At 37.2% G+C, this 16173-nt stretch overlaps 1 protein-coding gene across 1 annotated transcript; it reads left to right on the top strand.

Annotated features, from left to right (window-relative positions):
* The first annotated feature begins 12554 nt into the window (after nt 1–12554).
* On the top strand, nt 12555–16173 carry LOC110907320. The gene is made up of 6 exons (XM_022152316.2): nt 12555–12708; nt 12801–12968; nt 13059–13184; nt 13267–14060; nt 14477–15133; nt 15892–16173. Exons 1-6 carry the CDS (start codon nt 12555–12557, stop codon nt 16144–16146), a joined length of 2154 nt encoding a protein of 717 aa, XP_022008008.2. The 3' UTR covers nt 16147–16173.

Here is a 16173-nt window from a genome sequence, read left to right as displayed (position 1 = left end):
GTGCGATAACTCAAAAAGGCGATCACATGGTGAATCAATCAAATTAAACTCACGGGCTCTAGCTGTCTCACCAATGGTCTCAATAAACGCCCAGTCGACCGCATCGTGACCTACGACATGCATCCTCCTAAGTTTGGCGCAATCTCCATCGGCCTCGAAGTCAGGTGGAAACTCCAAGTATGGGTGACTCACAAGTGGACCACAGGCTGCTGCTACTGCTGCTTGTTGCACCTCGATGTGGTCATCCATCTCCACATCCATCATCCTAAAAAACCAAAAAAAACCCAGATGAAACGATAATAATTTTATATATATTAGTCTAATCTATGCACTAATATATATTTTAACATAACATGCATTAGTTATATCAAGTTCGCGTCAAAGTCGATATATTACTAATATTATATATTTTAGTATAATCTACGCTCGTTATACCGAGTTCATGTCGAATTCGAAATATTACAAATATTATATAGAGTAAATTGCCAAAATCGTCCCTGAGGTTTGGGTATGTTTGCTATTTTTCCAAAACAACTTTTTTGTACCAAAGTCGAAATATTACAAATATTATATAGAGTAAATTGCTAAATTCGTCCCTGAGGTTTGGGTATGTTTGCTATTTTTATCCAAAACAACTTTTTTGTACCATATAGTACTTCACTTTTGGGATTTTTTGCCATTTTCATTCATACATCTGACTTTTTTTCCCAAAATTGTCCCTGAGATTTGGGATTTTTTGCCATTTCCATCCAAATGTTTGATAGAAAAAATAAAGGAAATTAGATGTTTGGATGAAAATGGCAAAAAATCTCAAAGGTGAAGGACTATATTGTACAAAAAAAGTTGTTTTGGAGGAAAATGGCAAACATGCCCAAACATCAGGGACGATTTTGGCAATTTACTCTTTTATATATTTTAGCATAATCTCCGCTAGACAAATGGCATGTTGTAAATATATATGTTTTGTACGTTGCGTCGATAAACAAAACGCAAGAATGCACGTCACATATCACTAGAGCGGGGATGAACAAAGAAAATATTTATTATGACATCAGTTACGAGTTCTTGCCGAGTCTTGTAAATGAAATAGTTGTTCAACGACATGGTTTCTAGTGTCTACATTAGAGTACACCGTCTTTCTGTGATGCTCTAATCTTTTGCACCATATTTTGTACGTCTTTCTGAACATCGAGGCTGTCGGGGAACTGCTTCCTTGTGGTTTAAAAAATGTTGCATGGCTCCATATCTTGAGTTGTCAGCTATTCTATCATCTTGTATTCGCTAAGAGAAAATCTTCACACAAACACGTCGGTAGACTGATCAAAATCAGGTTTGTGGTTATGTTCTAAGTTTCCCACTAATATCTCTCAGATATCATGGTTGTCAACCTGCCCGACTATTAGTGAAAACGGGCAACCAGTTTTTTTGTTGCCGACTTTTCTAACCGTTTCTTTAGTACAATGCTCACAACCACGGCCACATTCAAGCCATACCATCCCAAACTTCGATCGACACGTTACAATAACGTAACCATTCTTATTTACCCTTTTTGTACCAATTCCTTCAGTTCTTTTAGAGACTTGAAAAGCTGTTTCACCGATACGATTAACTTACATTTCATATTTAGGACTTTTATATACTTTTTTTACTATATATACTAATTTTAATATATAACATTTAAATAAATAAATGTGATACCTGCTTAGTTTGACAGCGATTTCCTGGGTTAGGGGATTGCTCATCGGACCCTTGCCAATCATCATATGGTGGTGTGTTCGGAGGCTCACCGTCGTACCCTTCGTAGTCCAGATAGTCTTTTTGCACATACAAAGAGTGTGATGCATTGTTACTTTCATAATATGGTTGCTCACCACCGTATCCACCCGAATGGTCTTGTTGCACGTAAAAAGAATGTGATGCATTGTTACTTTCGTAAGGATTGCTCGAGTTAGGCGGTAACCGATCATAATACATGTCACACCCCGATATTTCCACATATTACCGGTGGGCCCGGCGGGGAGTATCGTGAGGTAGTTGATATCATCATTGTCAATACACACAATATAATAGCACAGCGGAAGGCTTGGTGAATAAACTATTACAAACCATAGTGTTTGAGTGTCCGAATGAAAGAATATACAGACTTGGTTGTAATAAGATCCACAGGCGGATCATAAAATAAAATACAAGAAACTGAAATAACAGACTCCAGGTATCTAGGGATTTGCAAGATCATCTTATATGACACCTAGTAGCTCCAGCCTATTTACCCGAGGTACCTGTCAATCAGTCTTTGGAAAATACGTCAGTTTACACTGGTAAATACAATTAACTGAAACATTTGAAAACATTTATGAAAATTGATTTAAGTGCACAAAGCACAAATCATTTATAACTTGGGACAATTATTTAAGATAATCTTGTATACAGATTTACATGTTTGTCATACAATTGGGGCCGGTTTGGAAGCCGGTCATGATTAACCGACTCACCACTTATAGAACCCACAAAGGAGTTATCCCCAACATGTGGGTTTATATTTTAGCATTTGCATCTGTCAGGTGTATGCCTACACCCCGTGCATAGGTCGTGGCCATTTTCAAATGAAATGAGCCGAGGATATCCAGGACACGGTCGTATTAACCCCCAATGTTTATGTTATCAAACAAGACAGATTAAAACGGGTTATGTAAATTTATTAATCACAATCCGATTAAATGATTTCATACCCGACCAAGTGGTATTATTATAATACCATATCCCAAGCCCGTATAACGGAAAATAAGTTAAAAGTATTTACCTGAGCTAAATGTGAGAAGTAACTCAGCTGTATATTCCTAAAGCTTTATGATAATACCTTCTACTGAAGCTACTTAATCTGTATGGAAGGTTTAATAACCTATTAGGATACTAACGGGTCTTTATTTAAGTCAAGGACTTAGACCGGCTAGCTTGAAAGAAACTTTACGGTTCTAAACGCTAGATTAAGCGGAGACCAGAATAGAATGTGGTTTAGACCCGACAAGTTTGGATACTTGTATAATATGGGTAAACTAAACACATTTTGGAATTTGAAGATTTAATGATAAGGTTAAACCCGTTTCGGCTATTTTACGTAAACTAGTCACATAAACCGATCCGAACGCATAAATGCGTAATGGGTAACCAAATGAATTATATACAGGTCTCAAATGTTATTATGCTTAGAATATGTTAATACATCAGTAGGATGTTAACATATATGCCCAAAAAGTATTTAAAACCAATTTAAGTCCCGTAAAGGCATTTTGGTCATTTTAATGATTATAAAAGAGATTTTATAATAAACTGAGGTTCTGGTCTTTGGTAATCAGTAAAAATATTTATTTTATCACATTACATCAATAAGATATTATACATATGTGAGGTTTACCATTTATGGCCAAACTATGCCCCGAAAGGGCATTTTGGTCATTTCACATATGCTTTTAAGGACATTTTTGGAAGTCTGAGTTCATGACTTATACCTATTGTAATAATATTGAAATTTGTTTAAAAATTCAGTAGGTAACAAGTTTTAGGTGTTAAATATGGTTTTAAACCATACTATGCACCTAATTAGTGTAAAACTCGCTAATTGACGATAATTAAGATGTTTATGTAAATCTGAGATTTTGATCAGTTTTAAATGCTCAAAATAATTTATTTAATGTCTGAAATCAGTAGGAAAAGGTTTGACATTCAAATCATTTGTTAATCTCATTTTATGCATGAAAAGGGTATTATCGTCATTTACCGAATTACACAAGAACTCTATGATATGAGCAGATTATAATCTGACCAAAAATCCTAAAAATCCTTAAAAATAATATCTTAATAGTAGGTAATTAGTTTTGGTTCAAAATCCAAGTTTAAACATGTCTTATGCAAGATATCGCAATTTAATTAATAAAAAGCTTCAATTTACGATATCGAGCATAACTTCAGTTTGAGACCAAGAACTGATATCAAATTTTCAGGACAAGCTTATATATCAGTAACAAAGGTTTTTGTCCTCTCACATTTCTAAAAATCTCATTTATATGTCAAAAGGGCAATTATGGCATTTATAAGCATAATAACAAACAAGAGCATATAATTCAAACTACTAAGGACCAAGCAATATAACTCCAGAGGGTTATACTACTGTATAATATGGTCCTAATGGAAGCTTAAAACATGGAAGAATTAAGCCCAATCGGGTCAGAACTGAAAGTCAAAGAAAAAGTCAAGCTTTTGCGACTTTCGGTTATGAACCGACCTTTGACTGATAATTGTCGGGTTAGACATGTTTAAACATGTTCTAATACTAATTACCAAGTCATTAAAATGCTAAAATATAATTTATAACCTCTGTTTTATTAGTTTAAATCATTATTTTAAATTCTGTCCAGTTTGACTTTTTGACTCATTAGTTTGACCCGACAATTAACTAGCCAAACGAAATAATTAGGAGGTGCCCTTTTAAGGGTTAATCACCTACCTTAATATGGTTCCATAACCACTTTTACTTCGGGCAGTGGCTGCACCATTTGTGATTAAACCGAAAGTCAAAGTCTAATTATGATATCTTTGACTTTTCGGTTTTTAAACTAGTAAACTGAACTAAGGAAGGGCTAAGACACTTACATAAGGGCCTAGCTATCTTTTCTACACTTCTTGATCCTCTTCTAATGCTGGCTATCTCCAGAAGTGAGTATTAAGGTTGTTGCAAGTGAATGAGCACTTGAATAATAAACTTAGAAGCGTTTATATAACAATTTGCTATACATTAGGATGTTTGCAGCTGTTTTGGAGGCATCTAGGATCACCCCAGGTGTCCTAGTAGTATTACAAGTCCGTCTTACAGCCCATGGTATCGAATTGAATGAGTTAAAGTCGGTTTGGAGCTGAAACCTGCAGCTGGCAGGTTTTTTCTGCGCTGGGCACTTTTACGCGGGCCGCGTAAGACTCAGAAGGAGTCTACGTGGGCCGCGACGACCTTCTGATCAGGTGAAATATGTTTTAACTTTGGCAGTTTCAGACCCTGGCCTTTATAAATTTAATACAACTTCATTTTTGGCATATAAGGCCATTGTAGTTAGTTTGTAGAGGTTGAAGGGAGTATAACCAAACTCCGTTAGGCCCGGTTCCGTTAAAAGATCACCATAAACACAAGTTTCTTACTATTCACACTTTTAACCCAAAGTCTTGAAAAATTGCTTAACGATCTCGAAACCTCGTGAAATTTTTATCACTTATTCTTGAGAGTATATTTGAATATTTCGAAGCCTCGGGTTTGTTAAAAGGTCACTCAGAGGTAAGACATAATATGTTGACACGTTTAACCCCTGTAGTTTATAATCTTCCGATTATTTTCATAAACGGCTTCGTATATCTAATTAATCACTCGTTTAAGAATATTTTCTCCGTGTATGGTCATTCAGAGGCATAAGTTTGGCATGTTGACACTTTTAGTCCCTTCGCATACATATTTTCATCATTTGTCAACTTTAGTCCTTCAAACTCAAACTTTCACATATTTAGAGTTTAGAACATGTGTCTTTACATAATTGGACACATTTTTACGTGGTGTTACATCCTCACCCCCTTAAGAGAAATCTCGACCCCGAGATTTACTGGAATAAGTGAGGGTACTTTTGTCGCATAGTGGACTCAACTTCCCACGTATATTCGGGGCCTCTATGGGCATCCCATTTAACCTTTACTATAGGCACGTGCTTCCTTCGGAGCTTTTTAACCTGACGATCCTCGATCGATATAGGTCTTTCAACAAACCTCAGGCTTTCATCAATCTGTACGTCTTTATGAGACATTGCTAGCGATTCATCAGCTAGACATTTCTTTAGGTTACAGATGTGGAACACATTATGAATTCCACTCAGCTCTTCTGGCAAGTTTGCTTATAAGCTACACTGCTGACACATTCGATGATTTCGAATGGTCCAATATATCTTGGGCTTAGCTTGCCTTTCTTACCAAAACGCATCACACCTTTCCAGGGTGATACTTTCAGTAAGACTTTGTCACCTACCTCAAACTTTAGAGGTTTTCGCCTCTTATCAGCATAACTTTTCTGCCTATCCCTGGCAGCTTTCAGGCGATCGCGAATTTGGACAATCTTGTCCGTCGTTTCAAGGACTATATCAGGTCCTGACAACTGAGCTTCTCCTACTTCCGCCCAACAAACAGGCGTTCTGCATTTCCTTCCATACAATGCCTCAAAAGGCGCAACCTGAATGCTAGTATGGTAGCTATTGTTATAGGAGAACTCGATCAAAGGTAGATGGTCATCCCAACTACCTCCCAAATCAATAACACATGCTCGAAGCATGTCTTCCAAAGTTTGAATTGTACGCTCACTTTGTCCATCTGTTTGAGGATGGTAAGCAGTACTAAAATTCAAACGAGTGCCTAAAGATTGTTGGAAACTTTTCCAAAAGTGAGAGGTGTATCTAGTATCTCTATCGAATATAATAGACACCGGCACTCCGTGGAGAGATATAATCTCATCCACATATAATTGAGCTAACTTGTCGGAGCTATGAGTCTCCTTGATGGGTAAGAAATGTGCTGACTTAGTCAGTCTATCAACTATGACCCATATAGTATCATTTCCATGCCTTGTTTTAGGTAACTTGGTTATAAAATCCATGGTTACCATCTCCCACTTCCATGTGGGAAGTTCTGGCTGTTGTAGTAGACCCGATGGCTTTTGATGTTCAGCTTTAATCTGAGCACAAGTCAGGCACTTAGCTACATGTGTGGCAATAGATTTCCTCAAACATATCCACCAATAATTAGCTTTCAAATCCTGATACATTTTGTCACTTCCAGGGTAAACTGAGTATTTGGAATTGTGAGCTTCCTGAAGGATTATATCACGAAGCCCTCCATGAATAAGAACCCAAATTCTTCCATCCTTGCCAGGTGCTAACTGTTCAGCAGTTACACCTAACTTTTCATTTGGAAAGTTAGCTTCCAAAACAGCTTCTTTCTGTGCAGCTAATAGCCTTTCGTTTAGACTATTCTTCAATTCAATGCTCTTGGCATTAATTCTGATAGGTTTGACTCTTTCCTTTCGGCTTAGAGCATCAGCGACCACATTCGCTTTACCAGGATGGTAGCGAATTTCACAATCATAGTCATTTAGAGTTTCCATCCAGCGACGCTGTCTCATATTGAGATCCTTTTGATTGGATAAGTGTTGGAGACTTTTGTGATCCGAATAGATCACACATTTAGTTCCATACAGATAATGTCTCCACAACTTTAGTGCGAATACAACGGCACCCAATTCCAAATCGTGGGTGGTGTAATTCTTTTCATGTACCTTTAGTTGTCGTGATGCATAGGCAATCACCGTACCTCTTTGCATAAGTATACAACCCATACCGGTGTGTGAAGCATCACAGTACACAACAAACTCTTCAATACCTTCAGGTAAGGACAACACCGGAGCATTGCTCATTTTCTGTTTAAGAATCTCAAAAGATTCTTGTTGTTTTTGACCCCAATCAAATTTCACATTCTTACGGGTCAGAGAAGTCAATGGTGCAGCTATCCTTGAGAAGTTCTCAATGAATCTTCTGTAATATCCAGCTAAACCCAGAAAGCTGCGAATTTCAGTTGGTGTCTTAGGTGCTTCCCAATTCATAATGGCTTCAATCTTAGTAGGATCTACTTGGATACCACGTTCGCTCACAACATGTCCAAGAAATTGGACTTCGCGAAGCTAGAACTCGCACTTGGAGAATTTAGCATATAGCTTCTCCTGCCGAAGCAACCCTAAGATACATTGAAGGTGCTTCTCGTGATCAACTTGGCTATGAGAATAGATAAGTATGTCTTCTATAAAGACAATGACAAACTTATCTAAGTATGGCTTGCAGACTCTATTCATGAGGTCCATGAATGCTGCTGGTGCATTAGTGAGCCCGAAAGGCATCACCAGAAACTCGTAGTGTCCAATTGTCCATACCTTATTCTGAACGCTGTCTTTGGTACATCTTCAGTTCTAACCTTGAGTTGATGATACCCAGATCTTAGATCAATCTTCGAGAAATAACTTGCCCCTTGAAGTTGATCTAATAAGTCGTCGATCTTGGGCAAAGGATAACGATTCTTGATCGTTACCTTATTTAATTCACGATAATCAATGCATAAGCGCATTGATCCATCCTTTTTCTTCACAAACAGAATAGGAGCTCCCCAAGGCGAAGAACTGGGTTGTATAAAACCCTTTTCCAGTAAGTCATCCAATTGAGTCCTGAGCTCTTTCATTTCAGTAGGCGCTAGACGATAAGGAGCTCGTGCAATTGGTGCAGATCCTGGCAGAATGTCTATCCTGAACTCAACTTGCCTCTCAGGAGGTGTTGGTGCATCTAGTGTCTGTTAACTTCGTCTTAATCGAGTCTTATGTCTAGAACTAAATAGATCAGGGCACAGAAATCAAGAAAGTGTGAATTAGAGGTAATTCCGCTTGAAATGACACTAGGTCGTTTCAAGCGAAATCAGATATGTTTTAATTCCGCTTGAAACCTACATGGTGATTTCGCTTGAACTTGTTTGGAGCGAAATCAGGTTTCGCTTGAGATGTTTCAAGCGGAATCAGGTTCATTATAAATAGGTGATGTGTGTGTCATTTGGAGCGGAATTAGATCATATGTTCCGAGTCGAGGTGCTGTCGGATTTTTGTCAGAAATCATTGTAAAAGCTCAGGAGATCATTAATAGAAAAGAATTGAAAAGGAACAAGCTGTTTAACATTGTTTGCATTGATTCCGCCTTTGTAAATGATGATGAACTACTCATATTGACTGTTTAGGGTCACACAACGGTCCAACAAGTGGTATCAGAGCTCAGGACGAGGAGTTCATACCAATTCAGCTTGATTTTACCGGATTCTCTAACTTCTACCTTTTCTTTTCTGATTTGAACAAGATTTAACAGTTGAAATGGCCTAAATTTCAATATATCACGTAAAACATAGTTTTAACAAACCCTAGAAAGAATCAAGCCAAAATTCGGGTTAAATCTGATAAAAAATGAACTAAAACCTTATTCCGCTTGAACGAATCATCTTATTCCGCTTGAATCTGCTTTGTTATTTCAAACGGAATCACTTATTCTGCTTGAAAGTGCTGTTGTTTTTCAAACGAAATCAGATCCACTTGAGTGTTCAAGCGAAATTAGCTATTTCGCTCCAAAGTTGATTCCGCTTGAAACCAATCTCTGATTTCGCTTAAACCCTTATTCCACTTGAAAGTTCAAGCGAAATAAGTGATTTCACTTCTAACCTGATTTCGCTTGAGCAGTATTCCGCTTGAAGCTATTTCGCTTCAACTGATTCCGCTTGAAGTTGCTGTTTTTCAAAATTTCAAAAAAATTTTCTAAGTGTTTGTTGATCGTTTCAGGTACTTGAAAGATGGATGATTTGTTCATGAATCCGTTCTGTGATGTGTTTGCTTATACCAGTGGTTCGGGAGATGGCACAATTGTAACACCTCGAAAATTCCTGCCCAATAAAATAAAGACACGTGTTATGAGAGATAAACGTGTCAGGAACCCGGATTAAATAAAAATATGTATGGTAGGATTTTAAAGAGGGCGTCATGTTATTAAAAATACCTCTGAACGACCCAAGGGCGACATGTTATTAAAACACCTCTGAGCGACCCGAATTTATAAATCCCAAGATCCTTAAATCGTTTGATAAACATCTAATATATTAACCAGTTGTTTTCTAAATAAATAACATTCCATCTTCATATGGAAATTGGGTTATTAGGAGTGTTACTACAAGAAAATGCTGGTTTAAATCCTAGTCTAATGGAAGTTGGAAGTAGATAATTAAACTTGCTCAACTATTATGAGAATCCAAGACTTGTTCTTGGTATTTCCGTCAATTTAAAGCTTGCCATAAGAATCCAAAGTAAAGATGTTCATGCAAGCATGCAAAACCTGAAATAATGGACCCTACACTGCAGTAAAGGCCTGGAGATTCGGCATTTCACAATTGCATGGTCAATACTTGGATGTTCACAAAATTTTTGGCATCTGGCCAACGGTTACGGACCATGTGGCTTTAAGCTTACGGTCCGTAAGGTGCATACCTGGGCGATTTCAGCAAAGGTCGGTTACGGACCGCAACCATTTCAGCATACGGTCCGCAAGAGCTGCATACGGACCGCAAGAGCTTAGGCTTACGGTCCGTAAGCCTGTCGCTGGCAGCAGAAAATGGACAGCTGCCTGTTCAGCCTGTTACACCGACTTATAAGCATGGTTTTTGAAACTAGGGACTTGATAGGCAGTATTTAGCCCTCTAGGGACACCTGGGGTGATCACACAACAATTGTAGAGTTGCATGGAATGATCTTGAGCTCCCTTGGTCACTATATAAAGGAGTGAAGGTTGTAACTTTTGATCATTCATTTTGCAACCCACTTGGAGCATTCTTGGAGCTTCTCTGGAGAGCAAACAAGTTCCTCTTAAGCCCCTAATCCTATTTAGGACCTTTGTAAGTGATCTTAATCATTCATAATTAAGTTTAGCTTAGTTAATTAGCTAAAAGTCAAACTATCGTAATTAAGGTTTGACTTCGAGATTAGTCAATAATTACTCAGTCAAATCTCGAATTAAAAATACCTATAAGTAGGTAATTATGTGGGTAACAAACCCTTAAAAGGGTATTTCCAGATTCCCACTCTAACTATGTTAATTGTCGAGTCAAAGCATACTTTAAAAAGTCAACAGAATGCTTAAATCCAAATTAACTCATAATTAGCAATGTAGGATACATGCAACCTGTTTGATCATTAATATTACTTGGTAACTAATGTAAGAACATTTCCCAACATGTTCAACTCGACAATTTTCTGTTTAGACCCGGTTTGGAACCGAAAGTCGCATAGTTTGACTTTCGCTTTGACTTTCAGTTCTGACCCGTTTTAGTCAAGTTTAGGATTGCCTTAGAGCTTATTTTGGACCTAGTTACATGTTAGTATAACCCTCTGTGATTATACGGCTTGGTTCACTAGTTGTCTAATTATTATGCAAGTTTCCGTTAAATGCCATATGTTGATCATTATGCCCAAATATCCATAAAATGTGATTTTTGAAAATATGAAAGGGTAAACATCTTAGTTACTGAATTATAAACTTGTACCAAAAATTTGTCATACGTTGGAGGTCTAGATTAAGAGTTATGCTCATTAGCGTAATTAGAAGCTTTCTTAGTGATTAATTAGCATAATTAGCATGTAGCCTATCTAAACCCAAATTTTTATATCAAACTTTATACCCACTGATATATAATAATGAGTAGGGTTCGCACGGAAAGTGTGTTTTTCCTAGAAAGCCTAGGAAGCGATCTTGTCCATTGGATTGGTGTGTTTAATGGTTGAGATCAAATCAATGGCAAGATTGTAATATTCAATAAAATTTAATAGAATGTTTTAAATGATGAGGGGCAAAATCGTCTTCACAGTGTTTTAAAACAATCAAGTATAACCGTCAACACATCACATCTCCTTAATACACGCGAATTTCCCTCTCTCTCACTTTCTCTCTCTAAACCCTCGAAGAAGTCAGAAAATATTCATACCAAAAATACCGAGAATCATGGATGAAGATAAGAGATTTTCAATCTTTTATATACGTAAGATCAATTGGACATTGGTTGCTGTGTTTTAGAAGGCGATTAGGGTTCGATAGTTCTCTACATTGAAGTGTTTTATGTTTGCAGGTAAGAAATTCAAAAAAAAAAAGAGGATTTAAACAAGATGGAATCCAGCAAAATCAAAGTGGGTGAAAGTGAAAACAGACTATCCGGGAGCAAAGTTGTAGTAGCGAGAACCTCAGGTATGTGTTTTAGAGTAAAAAAAGGTGAGTATGATTTACGATTGTTTGGGATGACTGTGTTTTTTTTTTGTTTTAATTTTTTTGTTGTTGGTTATGTGTGATATGGAATGTTTATATAGGTTTTACACTATGTATAGACCAATTCTCTGTGTTAATGAGTTTGCCCCAAATGTGTTTTATGGGTGTGTTTCCGATGATGTGTTTTAGACACAGGTAGTTAGATGGTTTCAATGGACAAATGTGTTTTATGTACCTTTTTTTGAACATACATCTGTTATGGGATAGGTGTAAATATAATGTGTTTTATGGATAGGTTGTGTGGTGGGTTCTCCATAAACTGTGTTTGTTAATGGTTAGGGTACTGAAAATGTGTTTTAATGTCAGCCTTTTACTTGAACAGTGCAGATGTGTTTTACTGTCAGCCTGTAAGTGCTTTATTCGTATTAAAAATAGGTTTGATGTACACTTTTTGAACAAAATGTGTTTTATTGTAATGTATTAGCATGCTGTGTTTTACTGTTAGGGTAATGATGTGTTGTCGAAAAAACTGTTTTTGTTAATGGGTTTTTTTATTAGATGTGGGTGTAAAGCATATGTGTTTTAAGGTCATTTTGGTCATAAGTTTACGGTGAACATGTTTGTTTTAAGGTTAATTTATTAGATAAGGCAGTAGAAATGTGTTTTATAAATAACAAAGATGTGTTTTCAGTCAAACGGAGAAAAAGTGAGAGAATAAAAGGAAAATGGCTTTCAAGGGTACCCGGAAACCCACCGGACAAGCCAATAATACTGGATGAATCGGACACAGAAGAAGGATCACCTTTACAGGGTACGGTTAGTTGTGGCAGTTAAAGGTGGGGGGGGTGGGTAACTTATATGGCCACCTGTCTGATAAGTTGTGTTAATTTTTGTTACAAACAGTTGAGCGTGTTAAAAAACATAAAGAAACAATAGACAGCAAAGTATCGTCCACACAACAACCGCCTGCCGGTACCCTTCTGTCTGACATTGCACATCTCTTTCCGAACGTAATGGATAAAGATGTCGTATTACAGTCGGAACCAAACGAAAAAAGTGAAATTCCCATATGTAAGTTAAATGAACGAACGTGAAACCATATGTTCAATGAGTTAAAACACAACAGCATAGTACTAACAAATTTTATGGGCTTTAAATCAGCCGCCACAAACAAAAAGGGAAACGAAACCGGTAAGAAGAGGAAGCACAAAGAGGCTGGAATCATACCGGAAGAAAAGAAAGCTGCGACTGTACAAACGGTTAAGCCGATTAAAGAAGCAGCACACGGTAAAGTTAATATTAAGGACTAAATTTCAGATACTTAAAAGACTGACTTGCTGACCGGCTTGGTATATTGGTGTTTTGTCAGGTACGACAATAGACGATTCTGATGATGATTTTGACAACCCACCTTGGAAAAAAACAAGGTCAGGTGCGGGTCAAAAAGTAGTTGAAAAAACACAACAACCCGCATATGCTACATCAATCAAAGACTCTAAAACACACAAGAAGCGACAACCGGTAAAGAATTACATACCACTTGCTGATGGGAAACTAACTATGCGATTGGCTCTTAAACACATGGGGGAGTTAATGGAATCTTTGAACGAAAATCAACGGGGGGCTGTCCGAAACATAGGTTTCGGGTCAATACTTAGCTTTCGAATGGGTCCGATTCCCTCAACTCTGAGTTGGTGGTTGGTAAATAATTACGACACTAAAACACGGGTCTTGAATTGCGGTAGCCACCACATTCAAATAACAGAGGAATTGGTGCACGATGTGTTCGGAGTACCGAGAGGGAACGAAGAAATAAAGGAAGTAGCGAGGGCAAGGGCTGATTTCCACGAGGTTGTGGCAGAATGGAAAGCACAATTCGAAAGTGATCCTGCACGCTTGACGCCTGTTCAGTTCAAAACATACATGCAGGGGCAACAAGCGAGCGGACGGATCTTTGTGTTGAACTTTTTGTTGTTCTACAACACACTTCTGGGAGAGACAACTACGAATTCATCAATTAATATGAAGTTTTTACCAGCATTGCATCGAGGGAAGGATATCAAAAGTTTTAACTGGTGTGAGTACATGATCAGGTGTCTGGATCGAACGGTGGAAGCATGGACACCAAAGGAGCCCTTCCTTGGACCAATGCCATTGCTAGTGGTATGTTCTAAATAGATATGTAATTTCCTAATATAAAACAAAGAGTAATGTGCTTTAAAACACATCTGTTTTGGTAAAAACACATCTGTTCTAGTAAAACACAGTATGTATATAAAAACCATCAACACACATTCTAATAATAGTTAAACAGTATTATAGGTGATATAACACAACCTGAAGTATACCAAACCTTTAAAACACATCTGTTTTGGTAAAACACATTAATGTTGTATTCGAAAAAATAGAAATGCACCGATAGACTCAAAACTTATTTTGAAGACCATTATGTATATAAAAACCATCAACACACATTCTAAGAATAGTTAAACAGTATTATAGGTGATGTAACACAACCTGGAGTATACCAAACCTTTAAAACACATCTGACGTTAGTTTCGTTATTTGGTTTTTTACAGGCTGCGTTGATACGTGACCAGAAGATATACAAAGAAGGTGAACAAAGAGCAGCGCATCTCATCGAAGATATCAATGATGACGATATCGAGGCAGTGAGCATAAAGTTGGACTCGGTCAGATTAGATCAAATCTTAGTGGAAGAGTACGAGTTGCAACCGGAACAAAGGTATCCATTTGCAAAAAAGAGTGATGATGACATCGAAGCAGAAGTAGTGAAAACAAAGAAAAAAGATGAACCGAAGGCTGAAAAACACATTACCAAGTGTGTTCCGGAAAAAAAGAAAAAAACATTCGTAAAGCCGGCCGGTAAAGCACATGGTAAACCTCCGGTCTCACCGTCACCGAAAAAAAAACAGACTGAAAAGAAGCTGCCGAAAGCCGGAGAGGCTGGGAAGAAGAAAATTTTAATTGAAAGTGGTCCGGAAAATGCGCGTGTTGTAGAAGAAATACCGGTTAATGCGGGTTTCCAAGCCGATTTCGCAGATTGCATGAATGAAGAAGCTGGCCAGGAACGAGTGCCTATTATAGATACATCCGATATAGAAAGATACTACCGAGAAACCGGCGAGTGGGGACAAACACAACAAAGTCAGCCGGGAATTAGCTCATCTATGGCATCTCAATATGGATCGACACCAGCGACACAAAGCGACGAGGTAATCTTATAATTTTCCAATTATTTACACTTAACATCTTAAACCACACAATCATACTACCTAAAAACCATATTTGGTATTAGTAAAACACACTGCTAAATGTTAAAACACACATTTATGTTATTGGTAAACCACTTTACGAATGGTAAAACACATTAAAGTATTAACAGCCTGATCATTTAAAACACATATTCTGTTTGCTAATAACACATTCAGAATACCAAAAAACTTAATCTGGAATTATTAAAACACACTAATTATTTGGTAAAAACAGAATACTGATGCTGATTTAATAATTATTTGGTAAAAACACACTAATAATAAAAAAACAAACTAATGATTGGAAAATAGCATTTTCCAAAAAGGTAAAACACTTTTAATAATGGTAAAAACATAGTGCAGGGTTTGGAAGTAGCACCAATGCTGATTTAATACACCTTGTGATTGCTAAAACACACTGCAGCTAAACCATATTTGGTATTAGTAAAACACACTGCTAAATGTTAAAACACACATTTATGTGATTGGTAAACCACTTTACGAATGGTAAAACACATTAAAGTATTAACAGCCTGATCATTTAAAACACATATTCTGTTTGCTAATAAAACACACTGCTGGTAGGTAAAACACAAACAACATAAAAAATTAAAAAAGAACCACAAATATTGATAGGGAAAACACATTATAACCTGGTAAAAACACGTTGTGTAATTGGAGAAATAAGAATATGATAAAGTGTGTATGATGTAATTCAGGTACATGCGGGAATGTTGGAGGTTTTCTTGAATCAATTCGACGAATGTGTAAAAAGGATAACCGACACTTTTACAGAAGGTTTCCAATTGTACCCCCAAAGTGAAAAAATCAAAGAAGTACACAAATTGTGGACAGATAAGTTGAAAAAGGTCGGATCAACGTGTACGACAACCGAACAACCACAAACTCCTGATGATAAAACACCGGAAAAAGAGGCAAATAAGGAGAATTTGGATATGTCACAGTTGTCGTAGTGGACACCTTCATTGGCCGAAGAGGTA

The sequence above is a fragment of the Helianthus annuus genome, chromosome 14, assembly GCF_002127325.2.
Source record: "Helianthus annuus cultivar XRQ/B chromosome 14, HanXRQr2.0-SUNRISE, whole genome shotgun sequence".
NCBI classification, from domain to species: Eukaryota; Viridiplantae; Streptophyta; class Magnoliopsida; order Asterales; family Asteraceae; genus Helianthus; species Helianthus annuus.
This window is presented reverse-complemented; position numbering and strand designations above follow the sequence as displayed.

What these genes read in the sequence shown, in the direction of transcription:
- LOC110907320 (XM_022152316.2), top strand. Translation starts at nt 12,555, where the DNA reads ATGTGTTTTATAAATAACAAAGATGTGTTTTCAGTCAAACGGAGAAAA. An exon ending in AGAAGGATCACCTTTACAGG is followed by an intron (nt 12,709 to 12,800) that starts GTACGGTTAGTT and finishes TGTTACAAACAG; the next exon opens with TTGAGCGTGTTAAAAAACAT. An exon ending in GACCAATGCCATTGCTAGTG is followed by an intron (nt 14,061 to 14,476) that starts GTATGTTCTAAA and finishes GGTTTTTTACAG; the next exon opens with GCTGCGTTGATACGTGACCA.